This window comes from Typopeltis vanoorti, chromosome 1 (assembly GCF_054136105.1).
Source record: "Typopeltis vanoorti isolate ZY-2024b chromosome 1, IOZ_Tvanoo_1.0, whole genome shotgun sequence".
Taxonomy (NCBI): domain Eukaryota; kingdom Metazoa; phylum Arthropoda; class Arachnida; order Uropygi; family Thelyphonidae; genus Typopeltis; species Typopeltis vanoorti.
Genome location: NC_143549.1, coordinates 89,595,335 through 89,616,304, shown reverse-complemented (window position 1 = coordinate 89,616,304; position 20,970 = coordinate 89,595,335). Strand labels below are relative to the sequence as shown.

The 20,970-nt window shown below is 34.8% G+C and overlaps 1 protein-coding gene across 3 annotated transcripts in view; it reads left to right on the top strand.

Moving 5' to 3' along the window:
• The window catches only part of LOC150110190 (nuclear pore complex protein Nup93-like), a 314,507-nt gene that overhangs the window by 201,855 nt on the left and 91,682 nt on the right, over positions 1–20,970 (top strand). For all 3 annotated transcript variants that reach the window (XM_090392052.1, XM_090392041.1, XM_090392034.1), the window contains exons 15-16: positions 1,646–1,837; positions 11,799–11,925. In XM_090392052.1, the coding sequence (XP_090248178.1) occupies positions 1,646–1,837; positions 11,799–11,925 (319 nt within the window). The remainder of the gene's footprint in view (positions 1–1,645; positions 1,838–11,798; positions 11,926–20,970) is intronic.

Sequence of the window (20,970 nt, the reverse complement as noted above, 5' to 3'; positions counted from 1 at the left end):
TTAAAAAAAAAAAAAAGTATCAGACCATTGATGTTAAATTCTGTGCTTTGTGAAACCCCCATGATCACCAATATGGCTTCCCCAAATGTCATTTCTGAGATATCTTATTGCTTATGTCACCCCTTTGGACATGTTGCATAAAATGCTAGATAAATTCCAGGAATTATTCTTTTTATCTATAAGGCATCTTAAGTGATCCATCTTATAAAATGTGCCTGCATGGTATGAAAATATTCTGAATAAATTCAGATGGTTATTCTTCTTACTTCTTAGGCATTTGATCAGCTTTAGCATAAAGGCTTCATAATCCCATCTTCAGTCTTTTGCATTTTGTTTCTCATTTCCTCACTGCCTTGCATACTACTATTGTGTAATAGTGAAATATTCTCCATCTTCAAGTTCTGTAACCACTGCTAGGATGCCATATGATGCTGTTCTTTCACTTACTCTCCATTCCAGTATTCGTAAATCTCAGTCATCTTTTACTTGAAGAAAATAACTGCTCTCTCATAATCAACTTCAGTAATATCCAAATCAGTGAGCTCTCACCTGGAGACAGTCTTGTTCTCATTAACAAGCCACGAGTATTGCTTTTCTCAAGGACTACCCAATTCAAGTCACAAATGCTTCTAACCATCAGTGCTGTTCTCAGAAGTGGTTTCTTAAAATTCTTGATTCTGTAAAGAAAGAGAAATTGAATTAATGACCAATCTCTTACTGATTCTGTCTATAAAAGATATCACTTGCATTTTCAAAGATATTGTGATTATTGTTCACAAAATATTATCATTGAACCATCTATTCACAATTCAGTCATTTATTACACTCACACTTCAATTCCAACTTATTGAACAATTTTTTTTTCTTTATTCATTCTTATTAATCTTGTCCTTTGAAATGTCCACCTTTTATATCCACTGTCGGCTCTCATTATTGCTTAAAATAAATCCACTATTATAACACATATTCACTATAACCAACGATTGCAACATCTTAACCAAGCCCATTAGGCACAATGCTGTTCTAAAGGGAATTCCATTTAACAAACTATTTACAATAGCAAACAATTTTTTTTGTCCTTACCAATTTTCTGTAATGAGTCATCTGTATTTTCTCTCCATACATGGCACCGCAGTCTCTTACTATAATAAACATTGCTGTAAAGCTCTGAGTTCAATGTTATGTCATGTGTGGAGAGATAATTCTCTACAGCAGATTATCCACTATAACAAACTATTTCTGTAATCTCTACAAGTTTACTATAGTGAGAATGACTATAGTTCTTAGAGTTGAACAGTATCCTATACTAATAGAAAAAAAAAAATCAACTGTGTGATAATTACCTTATTAAGGTAAATTTTTCATTTCAGGAAATTTACTTTTCGTTGTTATTACTTTTTTCTTTTTTTTTTTTTAAAGCAATTTATATATTAAAGTGTGAACTTTTTTTCTCCATAATTATGCTCCAGTGGCATAAACATTAAATTAGAATTTATAAAATATAGTTGTGTTGCTATACATTATCATATGTTAGGATTGTGTTATGATCTTGAAAAAAAAATTTACAATGAGTAATCATGCTTTTGTGAATTTTCCACCTTTAATTTATTGCTATTTTTGAATTTATTATTTTTCTTACTTGTAGGTGAATCACATTTCAATGCATATCAGCAGCCGTATCTTTACTTCCAAGTGCTTTTCTTAACTGCACAGTTTGAAGCAGCTATTGACTTTCTGGCACGTATAGAAACTCTCAGATGTCATGCTGTTCACGTAGCTATTACTTTATATGAGATGAACTTGCTAGCATTATCTCATAGTCTTCACACTCCACTCTGTAGGTATCCCTCATTGTTTTCTTTTATAATGTTGTAATTTCTCCTTTGATAATTGTGACTTTTAGGCAATACTACTAAAAAAAAAGTTAATAAATGGGTTTTTTAATTAATTTTTAAAAAATAATTTATGAAATCTGAAGTAAAACCTCTTATGTTATTAGCCGATAAAGAAATTCATAAAGAATTGAAGTTGCCAGCAACATTTCAGTGGAGAAAAAAAATCACTCTTATGAAAATATTTAAAGGTGAAATATAACTTTTACTATTCACATAATCTTAATAGATTTGGAGGAGAGCAAAAGTTACTGATGTCTATTGAGATGAACAGTGACCATAGACACATCTGTAGAAAATTCATGTTGCAGAAATTGTGTAAAAGATTGTAGAGTGAATCAGAGAGAGAGGAGAGAGTCTTGATCTTCACAGTTTCTCTTCTGTACTGATCCAAGAAGTTTTGGGAGCTCTTTGATTATCACTCTAATTGTACCAATAGTTACAGATTTTTGATTGTACAGAATTAACAATACTCAGAAGCCAAGTGAAAGAGAACAGTATCTTTGATGCTAAGAAATTGCTAACTTTAATCAACTTGTGATTTCTTTATTATAGAGTTTATTCCACGAAGAGAGAGATCTTGTCTAGGAATTTGAGCATTATCAAAAGTAGGACTTGAAGGAAAGGGTATTTTTATAAGATATGAATCAGGGTTGTGTTTTGCTATTGAAATTAAAGTTATCATATCCCACTATAGAAATATGGAGATCAGAATTTAAGGTTATAGAAATTCTAGAATTTTCTTCATTTTTGTAGTGCAATGTTTGTTAAATGAGAGAGTGAAATGCAAATATACTGCTTTCAGAAAAACTGTAATGGATTTACAGTCAACTGGAGAAAGAAATAGGTATGAAATCATGGTATCCTATCGAACTAATTTTGCAACTTCAAAATTTGCAACTAATACCAGGATTGATTGCACAATTTGAAGATAAAGCCAAATTAGTGGCAAGACAAACAAAAAAAAAAAAAAAAGCATTTATTAGAAAATACAGAAAACAGACAGGGGTGCTTAAGGCTCAAAGCTGTATAACTGAGAGGAGACCTCCACATAGCCTTTAAAGGAATGCGGAGAACTGACCAGGGCTTCTGACCTAATGTCCAATCCTCACCTTCTCGTGGTGCACCCTGTTGGGTATCTACTTGGATACTGAACGAACGAGGATGGGCTGGCAATTTGGGATTTAGCCGACCAAATTGTATTCTTATTGGTTAAACCAAAATAAAAAAAAAAAATGATGGTACAACATAACAGAATTTCATGCCGGCTGGGGCGTCGCCCGGTTAAACAAGGCCCCCGTTGTTTTTGCCAGGGAACCAGGGCGAACAGCGAAAAGTCAGCTACTGGAACAAATCTGAAAACAAACCCCAACTCAACATCACCAGAGTTAAAGATCAGTACTATCAATAAGAAGCCTGAATGGCAAAGAAATGGAGCTAGCTGAGGAATTAGATAAGTACCAGATTGACATAATAGGGGTGACTGAAACAAAAAAGACCAAAACTGGTGAGATCTTTCTGAGAAATAAATACAAAATGTTATATTCAGGCAATGACAATCAAGGAAAATAAGGAGTAGCCATAGTATTCAACACAAAATACGAGGCTAATCTTCTTGAATGGCAGTCAGTCTCAAGTAGAGTAATGTGGGCAAATATGAAAATGGGGAACTGGACAATGAGACTTATTTGTGCCTATGATCCCACAGAAGGTTCTACTAAGGTAGAAGTGGAGGAGTTTTTTGAGGGTTCAGAAAAAGCAACTGACACAATGAAAAATGAAAAGTTGGTCCTTGTTGGGGATCTAAATAGCAGAGTGGGAAATGATTGTGAGACATACAAAAATATTTTGTGAAAATTTGGAGAAAAGAGCAAAGCTAATAATAATGGCAAATATCTGTTGGATTTCTGCTCAGGACATGGACTGGTTATTACTAACACCATGTTCCAACATAAAAATGTGCACAAATTCACATGGAGAGAAGAGACAAGGAATAAGAAAAGTCTCATTGACTATGTTATCGTTGATAGTGATGTTTTTTCCCTGGTGCAGGACACCAGCGTGTACAGACGATTTGAAATTGGAAGTGATCACTATTTAGTCTTGAGCAGGATAAAATTGAATTTAATATTGAAAATAATAACATGTAAGAAAGTTTTAAAGCGAATAAAAGTTGAGCAGCTCTCAGATGTGAACTGTAGACTAAAATACTCAAAGATTATTGAAGAAAAAATGAAAGAGTTTGAGAACAGGAATCAAACTTTGGAAATTCAGTGGCAAACTCTGAAGAAAACATTGATTGATTCTGCCAGAGAGGCATGTGGTGAGGTTGTCTGTAAGGATAAAAAAAATCAGACCTCCCTGGTGGACACAGGAAGTTAAAGAGGCAGTGAAGGAAAAGAAGAAAGTATATCAAAAATTCCTGTCAAATAAGTCGGCTTGTGCTCTTAGAGAATATAGAGACAAATGCAAGAATGCTAAACACTGTGTGAAACTAGCTAAACAAAAGTCATGGGAGGACTTTGGCAGGAATATAGAAAATAAATATCAAGAAGGTGGCAAAATATTCTGGAGGTTGTTGAAGAAGCTTAAGAATAGAGGAAAGAGTGCTGTAAAAGGAATTAGAGATGATAAAGGTGACATGAAAACAGGAGAAAAAGATATCCTTGAAGTATGGAGTAATTACTTTGAAAAACTGCTAAATGAAACAAGCAGTGATGACAGCACAGTGGTAAAAAACACTGACCAGGCATGCAGTCAGGAACATATATCCATACTTGAAGTAGAAAAAGCCATCAAAGGCTTGAAATGTGGGAAGGCAGCAGGAGTAGATGATATTCGACCAGAAATGCTGAAGTATGGTGGTATAAGAGTCTTACAGTGGCTGCACTGCATAGTTCAGAAAGCCTGGACAGAGGGGACGAATTCCCAATGATCGGAGTAGAGCTCTCATAGTACCCATATATAAAAAGGGAAATAAAACTGCATGTCAGAATTACAGAGGTATTTCCCTACTGAGTGTTCCTGGCAAGATCTATGCAAGTATACTTGAGAAACGGTTGAGAAGAAATGTTGAAAAAAAACTTGGTGAAGAACAAGCTGGATTCAGGCCAAATAGAGGCTGTCAGGATCAGATCTTCACTTTACGACAAATAGTCGAGAAAGCTTGGAATATAACAAAGATCCGTATTTAAGTTTTGTCGATTTGGAAAAGGCATATGACAAGGTGCCAAGAGAGAAGCTATTCAATACGCTGCAGTTATATGGTGTCAATGGGGCATTATATCAAGCAATACTTAGTATTTATTTGAGTTGTAAGTCAGCAGTTAGAATTGAAGGAAGTACAGGAAGATGGTTTAATGTTTAAATCTGGTGTGAGATAAGGATGTACATTATCCCCTCTGTTATTCATTATCTATATGGATCACATTATGAAGGAGAGTGGTATTAAACATGATATCAAAATTGGAGATGTTAATGTCAGCTCTTTGCTTTATGCAGACGATGTTATACTTCTAAATAAATCTGCTACAAGCCTGCAAGATTCTCTGACTAAATTGAATAGCTGTTGTAATAGATATGGTATGAAGGTCAGCAATAAAAAGATAAAGACAATGAAAATAGGTAGAATCATTGAAAATGTCCTGTACACCCCTTGAGGGTACATGGCAGGAATTTGATGACGATGATGAGCACATCACCCAATTTCTCTTCAAATTTTGGAAACTTTGGATGAGTTTGAAAAACTAGACAGGAAAGCAGGATTAAAGTAGAATATGTAGAAATATGTGCATGTGAGATTTTAGTAAGAAACTAGATATAGATGGATAGAAATCAGGGATGGGAAACTGATTCAAACTCAGATTGATAAACTAATGAAGTCAATACTTTTCTTGGACTTAAATTGAAAACAACAACAAACTTGAACTGATATTTTTTTTGAAATATCAATTTGTACTGAAATAGACAAATAAGGCTATAATCAACATGAGAAAATTGTATCTTTCAAAACTTCCAGGTAGAATTAGTCAGATTATCATGGCATCTCATTTCAAGCCATGCAAGAGTGGAATGTAATAAGACTTTTCCAGCATTACCTTTGTTTTAGGGGTGCTTAAGGGTCAAAGCTGTATAACTGAGGAGACCTCCAGATCGCCTTTAAAGGAATGCGGAACACCTACCAAGGCTTCTAACCTAATGTCCAATCTTCACCTTCTCATGGTGTACCCTGTTAGGTAGCTATCTGAATACTGAACAAAGGAGGATGGGCTGGCAATTTGGGATTTAGCCAACCAAATTGTATTCTTATTGGGTTAAACCAAAATATAAAATGACGGTACAACATGACAGAATTTCATGCTGGATGGGGCGTCACCCGGTTAAACAAGGCCCCCGTTGTTTTCCGCAGGGAAGCAGGGTAAACCGTGAAAAGTCAGCTACTGGAACAAATCCTAAAAGACACCCCAACTCGTCACCAGAATTCAAGATCGGTACTATCAACATAAGAAGCATGAATGGCAAAGAAATGGAGCTAGCTGAGGAATTGGTTAAGTACCAGATCAACATAATAGGGATGACTGAAACAATAATAACAAAAAAATCTGGTGAGATTTTTCTGAGCTATAAGCAAAATGTTATATTCAGGCAGTGACAATCAGGGAAAAGAAGATGTAGCTATAGTATTAAACACAAAATATGAGGCTAATCTTCTTGAATGACAAGCAATATCTAGTAGAGTGTTGTGGGCAGATATCAGAATGGTGAATTGGGCAATGAGAATTATTTGTGCCTATGGTCCCCCACAGAAGGTTCTAAGGTAGAAGTGGAGGAATTTTTTGAGGCTGTAGAGAAAGCATCTGACAGAATGAAAAAGGAAAAGTTGGTCCTTGTTGGGGATCTAAATAGCAGAGTAGGAAATGATTGTGAGACATACCAAAATATTTTTGGGAAAATTTGGAGAAAAGAGCAAAGCTAATAATAATGGCAAATATCTGTTGGATTTCTGCTCAGGACATGGCCTGGTTATTACTAACACAATGTTTGAACATAAAAATGTGCACAAATTCACATGGAGAGAAGAGGCAAGAAATAAGAAAAGTCTCATTGACTATGTTATTGTTGATAGTGATGTTTTCCCCCTTGTGCAGGATACTAGAATATGTACAGAGGATTTGTAATTGGAAGTGATCACCATTTTGTCTTGAGCAGGATAAAATTCAATTTCATATTGAAAAGAAGAACATGTAAGAAAGTTTTAAAGTGAATAAAAGTTGAGCTGCTCTCATATGTAAACTATAGACTAAAATACACAAACATTATTCAAGAAAAAATGAAAGAGTTTGAGAACAGGAACCAAACCTTGGAAATTCAGTGGCAAGCCCTGAAGAAAACATTGATTCAGCCAGAGGCATGTTGGTGAGGTTGTCTATAAGGATAGAAAAATCAGAACTCCACAGAAAGTGGTCGAAGAAGGTGGTCACAGAAAGTTAAAGAGGCGGTGAAGGAAAAGAATAAAGCATATCAAAAGTTCCTGGCAAATAAGTCAGCTTGTGCTCTTAGCGAATACAGAGACAAATGTTAGAAAGCTAAACAAGCCATGGGAAGACTTTGGTAAGAACATAGAAAATAAATATCAAGAAGGCGGCAAAATATTCTGGAGATTGTTGAAGAAGCTCAGATATGGTGCAAAAGAGTGCTGTAAAAGGAATTAGAGATGATAAATTTGACTTGAAAACTGGTGAAACAGATATCCTTGATGGAGTAATTACTTGGAAAAATTGCTAAATGATACAAGCAGTGATGACAGCACAGTAGTAAAAAAACACTCAACAGAAATGCAATCTGGAATACATATCCATACTTGAAGTAGAAAAAAGCCATCAAAAGCCTGAAATGAGGAAAGGCAGTGGGGGGTAGATGATATTTGACCAGAAATGCTCAAGTATGGAGGTATAAAAGTCTTACAGTGGCTGCACTGAATAGTTCAGAAGGCATAGACCAGGGGTCGCCAAACTTCTTTGACCGTCGACCCCTTCAAGAGTGTCTTGACTTTTTTATCGACCCTCTCTATTTTACTATTACGTAATTATAATAGGACAAGCAAAAAAGACGCTCATGTGAGTTTTATTTTATAGTTAGTGTTTATTGTATGTACAATATGGTATATATTATTATATTGGCTTAACGTCAAAGGATACGTTTTTGTTTTTGACATCCTTCTTAACATTACATATTTGTTAGGAGGAATAAATAATATATAAAATATAAAATTTAATTTAGATAACAAAGTAATAATAATACAATCTTCCTTATATATATGAAAATAGGACTTAAATAAAAGAGCCAATAGGCTTCACTTCAGTGATGTAACATTATTTAAATGAAGGGGATATTAAATCCCACATTTGGCATGAATCTCTTTGATTCTGATCTTTGAGTTTCTTATTCGGCTTTGAAATAATGTGGGATTTAATATCCCATTCATTTAAATAGTGAAAATAAGACTTTTATTAATTTAGTATACAATTTGCTAACGTTGTCAATGTGAAGGGTGCGCTTCGTGACTCTTGACAAGATTAGGAATGTTGGGTTCAAAATTAGTAAGTTTCAGCCTTAAATTGCCACGGAATTCTATATCTAGCTTATTTCTTTGTTTTGTTAAAATGGAATTAACATGACTGAAACCAGCTTCAACCATGTACGCACCGGCCGTGCGGGCGGTAACTACCGACATCCGTTTATTGGTAAATACGTCATTTTGGCCTACTTATTTGGCCTCCATAACTATTTTCATGACCTTGCTCCAGCTTACAAGTCCTATTCATGTCATGATTCACTCTTAATTGCTTTGTCATTCAGGATGGAGGTAATCCAAGTTAATCGAATTAAACATTACCCATATAATGATGGCTTATATTTTTCTATCGACCATTTTGGCGACCACTGGCCTAGACAGAGGGATGAATTCCAGATGATTGGAGTAGAGCTCTCATAGCACCCATATATAAAAAGGGAAATAAAGCTGAATGTGAGAATTACAGAGGTATTTCCCTACCTGAGTGTTCCTGGTAAAATTTATTCAAGTATACTTGAGAAATGGTTGAGAAGGATTGTGGAAGGGAAGCTTGGTGAAGAACAAGCTGGATTCAGGCCAAATAGAGACTGCAGGATGAAATTTTCACATTACAACAAATAGTCGAGAAATTGTGGGAGTATAACAAAGATTCGTATTTAAGTTTTGTAGATCTGGAAAAGGCATGTGATAGGGTGCCAAGAGAGAAGCTGTTCAAAGTTGTTCTACAATTGTTTGGTGTCAGTGGAGCATTATATCTAGCAATACTTAGTTGTTATTTGAGTTGTAAGCCAGCAGTTAGAATTGAAGGCAGTACAGGAAGATGGTTTTATGTTGAATGTGGTGTCAGACAAGCCTCTGTTATTTATTTATTGTCTATATGGATCACATTATGAAGGAAAGTGGTATTAAACCTGATATCAAAATTGGAGATGTTAATCTCAGCTCTTTACTCTATGCAGATGATGTTATACTTCTAAAAATATCTGCTGCAAGTCTGCAAGATTCCCTGACTAAATTGAATAACTCTTGTAATAGATTTGGTATAAAGGTCAGCAGTAACAATACAAAGACAGTGAAAATAGGCAGAAGCATTGAAAATATCAACTGCATTGTGAATGGAGAACCTATAGAACAAGTAAAACATTTCAGCTACTTAGGCACGATTTTTAGGGAAGATGGTAAATTAAATATGGAAATAGACAACGGAATCAACAAAGCTGTTATGGTAGGAAGTCAACTGAATAAATTTATATGGAATAAGAGAGAAATTAGCCAAAACACTAAATTAGCTGTATACAAGACAGTATTCAAGCCAATTTTAACTTATTGTTCTGAGAGCTGGATCAGAAGTAAAACACTTGACCAAAGACTAGAGACTGCAGATATTAGTTGCATGAACAGATGGCATCAATATCATATTAAAAACGAGGAAATTAGGAAAGAACTTGACATTGTCAGCATCCAGGAATGCATTAGCAGAGCTAATCTCAGGTGGTATGGTCACTTAAACAGAATGGGAGAGAGGAAAGATTAGCAAAACAAGTGTTCTCTGCCAGGTTGGTAGAAAAAAGACCCAGAGGATATTTGTATCTTGATGTAATCACATCATGTATTCATGCAACACTAATATCTTTTGAAATAATCCATCATTAGCACTCTACCTTTTGAACCATTCCTACACTGAGGATGGCCTGTTAGTTTCTAGCCGAAATATTTGTAAATAAAAGTATTATTTCTTGTGTTCATGTATTAAAAATATATTGAAGAACTAGACTTTGGTAATTTTTTATAGTAGTTATCTAAAGGCATGGGCAACTCTTGAAATTTTGTAAGATTTGTTTAGAATTATTTTTTGCCAATATCTTCATGCTAAAAACTAGGTGAAAAAGGCTCTCCTATTTCTCAATTTTGGTTTCATTTTGAAAGCTTTTTTGAGGAAGAAAATCTCAAGGGAAAAAAAGTTGTTAGAACCTGTATATGCTAGTGCATTACTTCAAAGAACTCCAGATACAAAATCTGTTAATGAGAAAGAGGCAAATTGACATTATTAGTGTCTTTGTTACCCTAATGACAGAGAATTGCTTTCTGTATTGAGCCATAGTATTTATGCTGAATGAGATGCAACATTGAAAACGATAAACTGATTCTTTCTCTTTAAAAACATAATTCACTTCTCCCCTGCCTTCAGAAAAAAGTCAATAATCTATCTCTTTGACATCCAGCACTTAACTTTTTTTATTGTTTGTCATGCGCATGCTGATTCATCAATGAAAATGAACTTCATCTCACACACACAACACACACCAAAAAAAAAAAAAAAAAAAAAAAAAACGCTAAGAGAATGTCCCTCATTCATCTTATTGAAGAATGCAGCACTGCATGAGATGCAACACTGAAAACAATAAACTGATTCTTTCTCTTTAAGAACATAATTCACTTCTCCCCTGCCTTCAGAAGAAAGTCAATAATCTATCTCTTTGACATCCAGCACTTACATTTTTTTACTGTTTGTCGTGCGCATGCTGATTCACCAATGAAAATGAACTTCATCACACACACACACAAAAAAAAAAAAAAAAAAAAAAAAAAAAAAAAAAAAAAAAAACGCTAAGAGAATGTCCCTCATTCATCTTATTCAAGAATGCAGCACTGTACATTGGGTTAATGAACTATGATTCCATAGTGTGGTTGCCAAGAAAACCTTTTTTTCATTTAAATTTTTTGTTATAAATTTCAGGTTTTTTAAAATTAAAATGTAACGGATAGTTTGTGTTGATATATTTATGTATAATATCCTACAGGTTTATGAGCATGTTTCAAAAAAAAAATTTTTTTTTTTGGAAAAGTTTCAAGTTTTTTTTTTGTTTACCTTCATATTTTCTTGAAAAGGAAATGGCATGAAGACTTTTTTATATCATATTACAATAGAAACTTAAAGCAAGTTTCAGATAATTTTATTGTGTATGTGAGGGGAGGGGGGATTTCCATTGTTGCCTATTGAATGAAATTCTCTTGCTATGACTTTTTATCATGGTTAATCAAAGTAGGTGGATATAGTGTAAGAATTTGTACTTTTTGATGTATTAGATCATTACTTTTACTTAAGAACTATTTATAAAATGATAACTAATTTTCAATTTCCTCATTTTTCAGGATAGTTTTACTTTAATGTCTTGCATGGTAATATAAACCTTTTGGAAAGAAATATCAATTTTTTTTTTTTAAAACTTAAAACTGTTTTCTTAGTAAACTGTTGCTTGTAATTGTTTATTAATAAAGGATAATAAATATAAATCAAGAAGTATTTATTGCTGTAATTTATTGATTTCTAGTATCAAAAAATACTGCTGATAAACCATCAATGCGGAGATTGAACTTTGCTAGGCTGGTTATGATGTATACACGCAAATTTGAGATGACAGATCCACGAGAAGCCTTGCAATATTTTTATCTTCTCAGGTAATTCCTGAAATTTATGGAAGTCATTGATTCAGTGGAGGTTTATACACTACTTCAATTAGTTTTCACAAAAAGTGCGTGTACACACACACACATGCTTTCTGTGAAAACACATAAAAGCACTAAAAACATAAGTTGAAGTAATTCAGTTTTTATTATTGTAAACTTGTAGAAAAAAATTTTTTATAGTGGAAGATGTTTATGCCAATACTAACCACAAAACTTTTATTAATTTTTTCAGGAAATGACAACGTATACTAGAATATTAATTAAAAACTTTAATCAGTACAGTCATACTGCGACTTACGCGAATCCGGAGTTTCGCGGTTTCTTATATGTACGTATTCCCTTCACGCATCACCACTTGTTTAATGTTATGTTCTTGATAAAAATTTTATCACATAAAAAATAATAATGGCATCCAAAAGAAGCAAGTCTGATTTCTTCTACAGCTAGCAAGAAAAGAAAAACATTGACTTTGGAAACAAAACTCAACATTATTAAGAATTTTGAAGGAGGAATGAAAATTTGTGAGCTAGCAAAGAAGTTCGATCTACAGGAATCCACAGTAAGAACAATCATAAAAGAAAGGTTTGCAGATTTTGGAGGTCATAGATTCCAACGAGGAACAAATTGTAGTCACAAGGCATAGAATAAAAAAATCATTAGCTTGCTATGAAGAAATTTTGCGTGACAAGAAAAAGACATTATGCCGTCAGACGAATCTATTAGATTTTATGAAACCATCGACATCGAAAATGACTTTCATTATATTTCTTAAAAAAATAGGTGTTTTTGTATATCTTTGGTCCCAATAACTAATATTTTGTATGTTTGTATATATAAATTACATACAAAATTAAACCATGAGTTACACGAATTCGACTTACGCGCTTTTTGTTGGTCCCACCTACCGCGTAACTTTGGGGTATGACTGTACTTCGATATATTTTGGCAATGTTACATTGCCATCTTCAGGGTTTACAAAACAATGATGTGCATGCAGGCACTAATAAGCAAATGAGGCTGAAGAAAGGCAACTGAAGTCGGTCCTAGAGCCTTAAAGGTACCCCCTTCTTCCCTAGCAGGCTAAATTGTTGTGTTGGCTGTTGGGCTGATGTTCTTAGAATGCAAGCTTCCCAAATTTGGCACAGTCTCATGCACCCAAATTTGTTGAGGTTTGAGAAGTTTTTCAGAGCTGAGGCCGATTCAAGGAATAATCTTTCATATTTGTACTTTCTGCAGTATAATAAAGTGGCCTTCTTCCAGCTTATTCTGTGGTGGGGTGTCCAATGCATGGTCAGTAAGTCCTGAGTGACTGTATTGATGAAACTGATTTTTGTCCTTGTTTTCAGATATCCTGATATTGGCCAATGTCCTGCCTGTTTGGCTGTAGTAGGACAGTTTACAACTACAAGGGATCTGGTATACTCCAGGTAATTTAGGGAAGTGGCTGGTCTTTGGTGGAGCAGATAAGAGATGTCAATTTCTTATGTGGTTTGCAACTAGTTGTGAGGTCATATTTTCTTAGGATTTTTGTTAGATTTTTGGATGTACCCTGGATATAAGGAATGGTGATGGATTTAGAGTAATCTGTTACGAAGGGGGGGGGGGAGTTGTGGCTAACTGGTTTTAATATTTTTGGGGGTTGTAGCCATTGGCTAAGAAGGTGTTAAGGATATGGTTAAGTTCAGTAGTTAGGGCATTGTTATCTAAGCTGATTAATTTTGCCCTGTTATGTTGGGTTTTTATAATCCCATATATATATTTTGGGGGGGGGGGGTTACTGCTGGTGGATGTCTACCTGTATGTGCAGATTTCCTATAAACAGAGAAAGCCAGGGATCCATCAGGCTGGCATGTAATCAGAGTGTCTAGGAAAGAGAGACTGTTTTCCTTTTTCAAGGTAAATTGGATCCTGGAGTGTTGATTGTTTTAAGTGTGTTAAGAAATTGTAGAGTGTATCCAGGCCATGTGGCCAAATAGCAAACACATCACCCATCACCCAAATAACAAACACATCACCCAGATGACTGAAACAATAATAACAAAAAAATCTGGTGAGATTTTTCTGAGCTATAAGCAAAAAGTTTTATTCAGGCAGTGACAATCAGGGAAAAGAAGATGTAGCTATAGTATTAAACACAAAATATGAGGCTAATCTTCTTGAATGACAAGCAATATCAAGTAGAGTGATGTGGGCAGATATCAGAATGGTGAATTGGACAATGAGAATTATTTGTGCCTATGCTCCCCACAGAAGGTTCTAAGGTAGAAGTGGAGGAATTTTTTGAGGCTTTAGAGAAAGCATCTGACAGAATGAAAAAGGAAAAGTTGGTCCTTGTTGGGGATCTAAATAGCAGAGTAGGAAATGATTGTGAGACATACCAAAATATTTTTGGGAAAATTTGTAGAAAAGAGCAAAGCTAATAATAATGACAAATACTTGTTGGATTTCTGCCAAGGACATGGACTGGTTATTACTAAGACAATGTTCCAGCATAAAAATGTGCACAAATTCACATAGAGAGAAGAGGCAAGGAATAAGGAAAGTCTCGTTGACTATATTATTGTTGATAGGAATGTTTTCTCACTGGTGCAGGACACCAGAGTGTACAGAGGATTTGAAATTGGAAGTGATCACCATTTAGTCTTGAGCAGGATAAAATTGAATTTCATATTGAAAAGAAGAACATGTAAGAAAGTTTTAAAGCGAATAAAAGTTGAAAAATTCTCAGATGTGAACTGTAGACTAAAATACACAAACATTATTCAAGAAATAATGAAAGCATTTGAGAACAGGAACCAAACCTTGTGGATTCAGTGCAAGCCATGAAGAAAGCACTATTGAGTCAGCCAGAGAGGTATGTGGTGAGGTTGTCTGCTAGGATAGAAAAATCAGAACTCCATAGTGGACACAAGTGGTTAAAGAGACAATGAAGGAAAAGAAGAAAGCATATTAAAAGTTCCTGGCAAATAAGTCTACTTGTGCTCTTATAGAATACAGAGACAAATGTAAGAAAGCTAAACACTGTGTAAAATTAGTTAAACAAAAGTCATGGGAAGACTTTGGTAGAAACATAGAAAATAAATATCAAGAAGGTGGCAAGATTTTCTGGAGGTTGTTGAAGAAGCTCAGAAATGGAGGAATGAGTGTTGTAAAAGGAATTAGAGATGATAAAGGTGACATGAAAACTGGAGAAAAAGATATCCTTGAAGTATGGAGTAATTACTTCGAAAAATTGCTAAATGGAACAAGCAGTGATGACAGCACAGTGGTAAAAAAAGAAAAAACACTGACCAGGAATACATATCGATACTTGAAATAGAAAAGCCATCAAAAGCCTGAAATGCAGAAAGGCAGCTGGAGTAGATGATATTTGACCAGAAATGCTCAAGTATGGAGGTATAAAAGTCTTACATTGGCTGCATTGAATAGTTCAGAAGGCCTAGACAGAAGGATGAATTCCAGATGATTGGAGTAGAGCTCTCATAGCACCCATATATAAAAACCGAACGCAAGAATTACACAGATATTTCTCTTCTGAGTGTTCCTGGTAAGATTTATGCAAGTATACTTGAGAAATGGTTTAGAAGGTTTGTGGAAGAAAAGCTTGGTGAAGAACAATCTGTCAGGATCAGATTTTCACTTTATGACAAATAGTTGAGAAATTATGGAAATATTACAAAGATCTGTATTTAAGTTTCGTTGATCTGGAAAAGTCATATGACAAACTGCCAAGAGAGGAGCTATTCAAAACGCTACAGCTATATGGTGTCAAGGGGCATTATATCAAGCAATACTTTTATTTGAGTTATAAGTCAGCAATTAGAATTGAAAGAAGTACAGGCAGATGGTTTAATGTTAAGTCTGGTCAGACAAATATGCACATTATCCCCTCTGTTATTCATTATCTATATGGATCACATTATGAAGGAAAGTGGTATTAAACCTGATATCAAAATTGGAGATGTTAATCTCAGCTCTTTACTTTATGCAGATGATGTTATGCTACTAACTAAATCTGCTACAAGTCTGCAAGATTTCCTGACTAAATTGAATAACTGTTGTAATAGATATATAGGTATGAAAGTCAGCAATAACAAGACAAAATACTATGAAAATAGGCAGAAGCATTGAAAATATCAACTGCATTGTGAATGGAGTGAACACACAGGGATACAGCCAAGAATACCTTGAGACATAGGAGTGACCATTCTATCCTCGTATTTCGGTTACGAAATCCAAGCATGCTTGGAAGGTTGTGGGCCTTAAAGGCCTGTTAAAGCCATTGGGATAGATAGATTGTGAATGGAGAACCTGTAGAACAAGTAAGATATTTCAGCTACTTAGGCACAATTTTTATTGAAGATATTAAATTAAATATGGAAATAGACAACAGACAACAAAGCTGGTATGGTAGGAAGTCAATTGAATAAATTGATATGGAATAAGAGAAAAATTAGTCAGAACACTAAATTAGCTGTACCCAAGACAATGTTCAAACCAGTTTTAACTTATAGATCTGAGAGCTGGGTCAGAAGTCAAACCCTTGACCAAAGACTAGAGACTGCAGATATGAGAGTCCTGAGAAAGATTAGGGGCATGAACAGGTGGCATCAATGGCAATGTCATATTAAAAATGAGGATATTAGTAAAGAACTTGACATTGTCAAAATCCAGGAATGGTTTAGTGGTGGTATTGTCACTTAAATAGAATTGGAGAGGAAAGATTGGCAAAACAAGTGTTCTCTGCCAGGTCAGCAGGAAAAAGCCCCAGAGGAATACCAAGTTATAGGTGGTTTGATATGGTAAAAAGTGCCTTAGAAGATAGAAATATAAGATCTGATAATGATGGAGTCTTGACAGGTAACAGACCGATTTGGAGGAAAATTGTGGATAGGAAGTTAGTAATGATGTAAATTTTTCATGTAGTACTTGCATATCCTGTACACCTCCTTGAGGGTACATGTCAGGAATTTGTTTATGATGATGAGGGTTAGAACAGACAATGTGGAAGTTATTGCCATTCTTCCAGAATGGCTGAGGAGTCACTCTTGTCACATCAAAAAAAGAGTACAGACTTTGTGCAAAATTCATTAATTTCAATAACCCAATCATCTGTCAGTACATTTATCCTAGCCCAATTTAAATTGGGTTCCCAAAATTAATGAATTTTGTACATGGTTTCTGTTCCATAGGTAAATTATAATCAGCACGGATTTACCTGTGAGAAATATTTGAGTATTCAGATGTTTGACAGTGGATGATTTTCATTGACTAGTATGATGTCACTATAAATTCTCACTCATCAAAACCATATCCAGATTATACAACCAAATTTTGACTTTATCCTTTTGATTATTTGTCTTTTCTACAGATATATTTGATGTTTTAATTCAGCAGTTCTTTCGGTGATTTTGATTTTAAAATTGGTGACAGTATTTAAACTAGTGATAACTGAAAACTTATTTCACAGCAATAATTAGTTATCACAAATACTATTATAATCAATTTAAGTTAAAATAGCAGCAGGAGAGTTCAAAGCTTTCCTTTTAAAACTCCAGTAGTGAAGTATTGCAATGCCTATGCATTTCATTAATGTATGAAATGAAGGCATGGCCTAGTTACTAATCAAAAGTCATTCAAAACTTTTGAGTGACTTGCATTCACTTATGCAGTGGTCTCTTTGGTATTAACATCTGTTTAGTCTTCTAAAAACACTTTGTATCCTTTTAACTGAATCTCAGTTATTTCTTCAACTATAGCCCTGGAGGCAGCTTCTTTTCCAACAGCGACTTATTAGTGTGAAACTTGGAGCCTAAAGAAGTCTGACATGAAAAAGATAGCTGCTTTTGAGATGTAATGTTACCAGAAGGCTGTTGAGGATATGATATATTGAAAATAGTCAAATGAATGGGTGCTAGTCAAATGAAAGGATTGGCAGAACTTTAATGCTCCCTAAAGATATTGACAAAAGGAAACTGAAATACTTTGGACACATTGAAAGGAAGGAGTATCTCTCAAAACGGTAATAGAAGGTAAAGTTCCTGGAAAAAGAGGAAGGGGTAGACTGTTAATGAGATGGATGGATGGTATATCTGACTGATCTTCAGAGAGTTGAAGCCTGCAGAAGGGCATATAATGGCCACCTGGCAAGGACTGGTGTGGCACACACTGATGAATGGAGTGACCATATGGCATCTGATGATGGCGAATAGATGGATGGATGGATATGTCAGCACATGTTCTTATCATACTTAGGATAGTAGGGAGGGAAATACCTCTGGTGGCATAAGAGATGTATTCAGTGGTTTGTTTATGTAGCTTTTTGTGATGTGGGATGTTTATGAAAAACAAAGTATGAAGGGTTGTTACCTTGTATGATACTGATACCAAGCATTACCCTCCATTGTGAAGAGTCAAACTGAGCTTAGTGTATGAGAGCCATCTGGTCTTGTTCCATATAAATCAATAGATTTCTAGTGGTTTTCTTGATGAAATGTTTTTCAGTTTTTCAGAGCACACTTGCTTCTATTTTTGGTTGATGATTATTACTCTTCCTCTGATAGACTCAATGGCTCATATTGCTGTCCCATTTTCTCTTTGTATAGGGATGTGTGGGTCCAAGATATTTGTTCTCCTTGTGAGGTGGCCAGAATAAGTGAGTCTGCCCTTCCAGTTTTCATATCTCGGTCCTTTGTTTTTGTGTACATTTGGCTTGTGAGGCTATTTGATATATTTGATATGCTGTTTGTATGTGTGAAAAGGTTTCCCCCCCCCTTCCCCTCATGATTACTGTAGTGACATCTTCACTGTAGCCTATCAAGGTTAGTACTTGGGTACAAAGGAATTAGCTCACTAGTCTGAAATATTTAAAGATAGTCAAACTTGCTATTGGAGGTAATTACACTTTTTAGTCTTATCGCTACTCAAAGTGGTATGAGCTAAATGTCAGTCTCTAACATTTGATGGCTGAATGGAAGTAGGCCTATCTTGATGCTGCTGTCATTGCCTGATAAATCTTCCTTTTTTGATAATGTTCATCACTTGAATCATCATCAGAATTGCTCACATCACTTTTACTTTCTGAAGAATTGCATTCTTCAGAAAGTGAAAGTGACGAGCAATTTTTTGTGAGCATTCTTTGTATCACCATACTACAAAGAATCATCTAAAATGTGACTGTTTTTCACTAATGGCAGCACTCCAAATAAATACTAAAGAAAAAAAAAAGCAAAAAGGATTAGAAAAAGATTTTCTGCATGAATTTTTTCTTTATTGTTATTAAAAATATTCTTATATGTTGCCACAGAAGTTTAAAGCATCCAAATTTAAGGAGGCTTCTAAATTCAAAGGCTGTATGAGAAAACCAGATTCTTGTGGGTGCTTACTTGATTTTTACATCAAAGATTAATATAAAAACAAAAATTTCTAATTTTGTGGTATTTTAATTTCCTGACGTTTTGACCTTCATATCAAGGTCATCATCTGGAGTGCGCGCGCGCGCGCACACACACACACACACACACAAAGGCAAGCTATATTACACTTCATACAGTAAGCCAAAGTGACAATGATTTGATCAACCATTATTCTACTGCCTGACTTCGAGTGGGGGGGGGGGCTAAATCAAGGCTCCATTCTATTTATCACATCATCAGAGAACAAATTTATATAGATAGTTTTAATACAGCTAAAGTGGTGGCCTAATCCGAAGTTTAATGGGAGTGTTGTTATATTAGATTGCTTACAGTCCTAATTAAAATTAACTCTTAAACCAAAAGGTTAAGTGGATAGAATATGGGCCATCCATATTCTTGGGATTTGTAGACCACCATTATTGTTAAAATTAGATGGTCGATAAGCATTTCGCAAGCCTCCTTAAATTTATGCTCTTACCATGTTTAGGTATGATGTAAACAACAGGTACCTTTCCAGTCAGTTCTATGTAGAGTATTCAGGGCATGATCAGAAATGCCAAATTTACCATAGTTGTTAAATTTAATGTGCTGTTTATGTTCCTTTTTTCGGATAGAAATTGTGCATCTGCTTTCACCTGTATAAGTCAAATTATCGGTGCAGTGAATATGGTATACTCCTGGTTGGGCCAGTGGAGGAAGTGGATCCTTGGATGAGTTGAATAAGTTCTTTAATTTTGCAGGAGGTTTAAAGCTGACATTAAGGTTGTATTTCTGTAGTATTCTGTTTATTTTATCTGATATATCTTTAAAGTATGGAATTCTACAGTTTTATTATAATCTAGTTTATTTTTATTTTTAAGTTGAGTCTTGTGAAGAATTTTGTTGATAGTATTTTTACTGTAGCCATTTTTCAGGAAGGTATTACTGAAAACTTTTAATTCAAGTTTAAGTGCTTGTTCACTTGAGCAAATCTTCAAAGCCCTGAAAATGACACCTAGTTTTTGTGTTGGGTGGTGGTAAGAGTTTGTGTATATATCAGCCAGTATGCGTAGGCTTACAGTAAACAGTGAAGGAAAGACTGCCAGAAGCAATCGTGGTCTGGGCTTTCAATTTCAATTGTGAATTTCATGCATTTGTGTTATTTGTTTAGGTGGCTGAGGAACGTGTCTGTCTGGCTGCCATGGGACCAGATAACAAACATCATCAACATATCTAAGCCAGGCAAAGGAATTTGTGCTCAAAAGCTTCCATATAAAAGCTGCCAATATGGGTGGGGAGGGTAACGGTGAGCCCATGGCTGAGGAGGCTTGTAAATTCTTATCAACCACCCTAATCTTTAACAATAATGGTAGTCTAAAAATTCCAGTTATGCGGATGGCACGTATTTTATCCATTAACCTTTTGGTCTAAGAGTTAATTTTAATTAGGACTGTAAGCAATCTAATATAACAACACTCGTTAAATTATGGATTAGGCCACTACTTTTGCTGTATTAAAACTATCTATGTGAACTTGTTCGCTGATGCTGTTATAAATAGAATATACAATCGATGTAGTGTCATTTATTTATTTTTTTATTTTATTTTATGTCACTAGAAGTCAGGACTGTAGAATAATGGTT